Source organism: Anneissia japonica, unplaced genomic scaffold (genome assembly GCF_011630105.1).
Source record: "Anneissia japonica isolate Jap-2015-1 unplaced genomic scaffold, ASM1163010v1 scaffold8210_len164512_cov191, whole genome shotgun sequence".
Classification (NCBI taxonomy): domain Eukaryota; kingdom Metazoa; phylum Echinodermata; class Crinoidea; order Comatulida; family Comatulidae; genus Anneissia; species Anneissia japonica.
In genome coordinates this window covers 28,939-30,887 of record NW_022745940.1, presented here as the reverse complement: position 1 = coordinate 30,887, position 1,949 = coordinate 28,939, and the positions used below count along the sequence as shown (strand labels likewise).

General features: G+C 38.5%; 1 protein-coding gene across 1 annotated transcript in view; it reads right to left on the bottom strand.

Annotated features, from left to right (window-relative positions):
- Positions 1-1,949, bottom strand: part of LOC117120081 — a gene marked incomplete in the record, with an annotated part of 9,921 nt that overhangs the window by 2,052 nt on the left and 5,920 nt on the right. The window contains 1 exon segment of the mRNA XM_033265081.1: positions 9-111. Coding sequence (XP_033120972.1) covers positions 9-111 — 103 coding nt within the window.

Genomic DNA, 1,949 nt, shown 5'->3' with positions numbered 1-1,949 from the left:
GTTCTGGCCAAAGTCGCTTTCTTGTCATCCAAGGGGTCGCGATAGTTGGCCAATTTACTCCATTTAATGCAATAGCCACATCAACAGTTTGGTCGAATTCCAATACAGAGCCTGTTAGATAGGTAATGGATACCGGTATAAAAATGAATGTCAGGCAGTTGCAACGCCTAAGATTTTCCTCGACAAGAGGTTCATACCAACCTTAGCCCACCGTGGCTGGGGAAAATGTTAGAAATTGACACATATAGATGCCCGAAAAACCCGCAATAAGGTCCAGGGTTTCCCAAAGTGCACAAGACCCTCTGGCGGGGAATCCTAGACATGACCCAGTCAGACAAGAAGCCGATTATTTAATCGAGGAACAACACTGCATTACAGTATTAAAATGTCATCCTTAACCGACCGCACCATTCCCTATTAGGGGTAATAGTAATAATGTACAGTAATTTTTAAATAATTAGAATGTTTACTTGTACAAGAGAAAAAAAAAAACATTATTTAGAATGATCATTTGTACAAAATTAAAATACTTGAAATTGAAAAAAATAAATAAAATTTCTTAAAATTGGAAAAAAATAAATACCAATATGCGTTTCGAACTCACCCTTAAATTAACCGAAGGTCGCGAGTTCGAAATGCACCTCTGTGTTAATTTTCTTTTTTTTTTTAAATGAGTATGGATGAAAATTGTTTGACAAAATGAAAAAATAAATTAATACGCGATTCAAACTTACGACCTTAAGTTCTTTAAAACACATCCTTAACCGACCGCGCCATTCATGCAACGTGCAATATTACGGTAGTGGTAAATGGCAGGGAAGTAGCCAGGATTTTGAAAAAGGGGGGGGGCGTTATGCGAATTACGTATGACCACGGCGGGGTCAAGGGGAGAATCCGCCTGTGAAGTAGCGCACTCTGAACGTTCTTAGGACTGTTTGAGAGGATAAAGTGAAAATTGCAATAGACGCATTATAAATAAGCGAAAAAATAATTATATAATAAATCAACAGCGGCAGATCCAGGAATTCGAAAGAGACGTGAACCAGGGAGGGACTTTCAGAGACCGAGGAACCACCCACCTCAGTTCCACCATGGTTGGGGCTGAGGCAAGAAAATTTATGATTAGGGCATCTCTAGATGGCCGGAAATTACACTCTCGCACTTCAATTTGAATATATTTTTCCTTTTTTTTCCTTAAAAAAATTAAGGGGGGGGGGGGGGGCCTTGTATCCACCTCTGCTCAAAACATTCTTTATCCAGAATAGTCATAATCACGAAAAATGGACACGAAAAACCAGATCACATCCTAAAAACAAACAGCAGTCACTAAGACATACATCAGGAGCCGACTCGATGGAGTTTAATGTCATACCCAGGGAAGGGCATTTTGTAAGTCGACACCCACCCCAGCCCCACCCACAACGGTTGGAGCTGAGGTGAGAAAATTTGAGGAAATAGTACCTCTAGATGGCCAGAAATGATACTTTTAGTAAAATTCATCATCATCACATCACCATTAGTCAAAATGAAGCGCCAAAATAAATTCTCATGATCTTTTATCAGGGATTTTTGACAACCATAGAGATCTTATTAATGTGTGCGTATACACCATAGAAAACAAAGCTTAAAAACATTGTCTTTGAGTATGTACTTTACATAGGGCTACTTCAAAAACGTGATTTCACAACCACCTCAGCCCCACCATGGCTAGGGCTGAGGTGAGAAAATTTGAGGAAATAGTACCTCTCGAAATGGCCGGAAATGACACTTTTATATAGTAAAATTCATCATCACCACATTACCATTATAGTCAAAATGAAATGCCAACAAATTTCTCATGATCTTTTATCAGGGATCTACTTAATATCCAGGACAACTTCGGCCTAATTATAACTTACTAAGCTTTAACTATATATACTATATTATGTTCAACAAATCACAACTTTTTT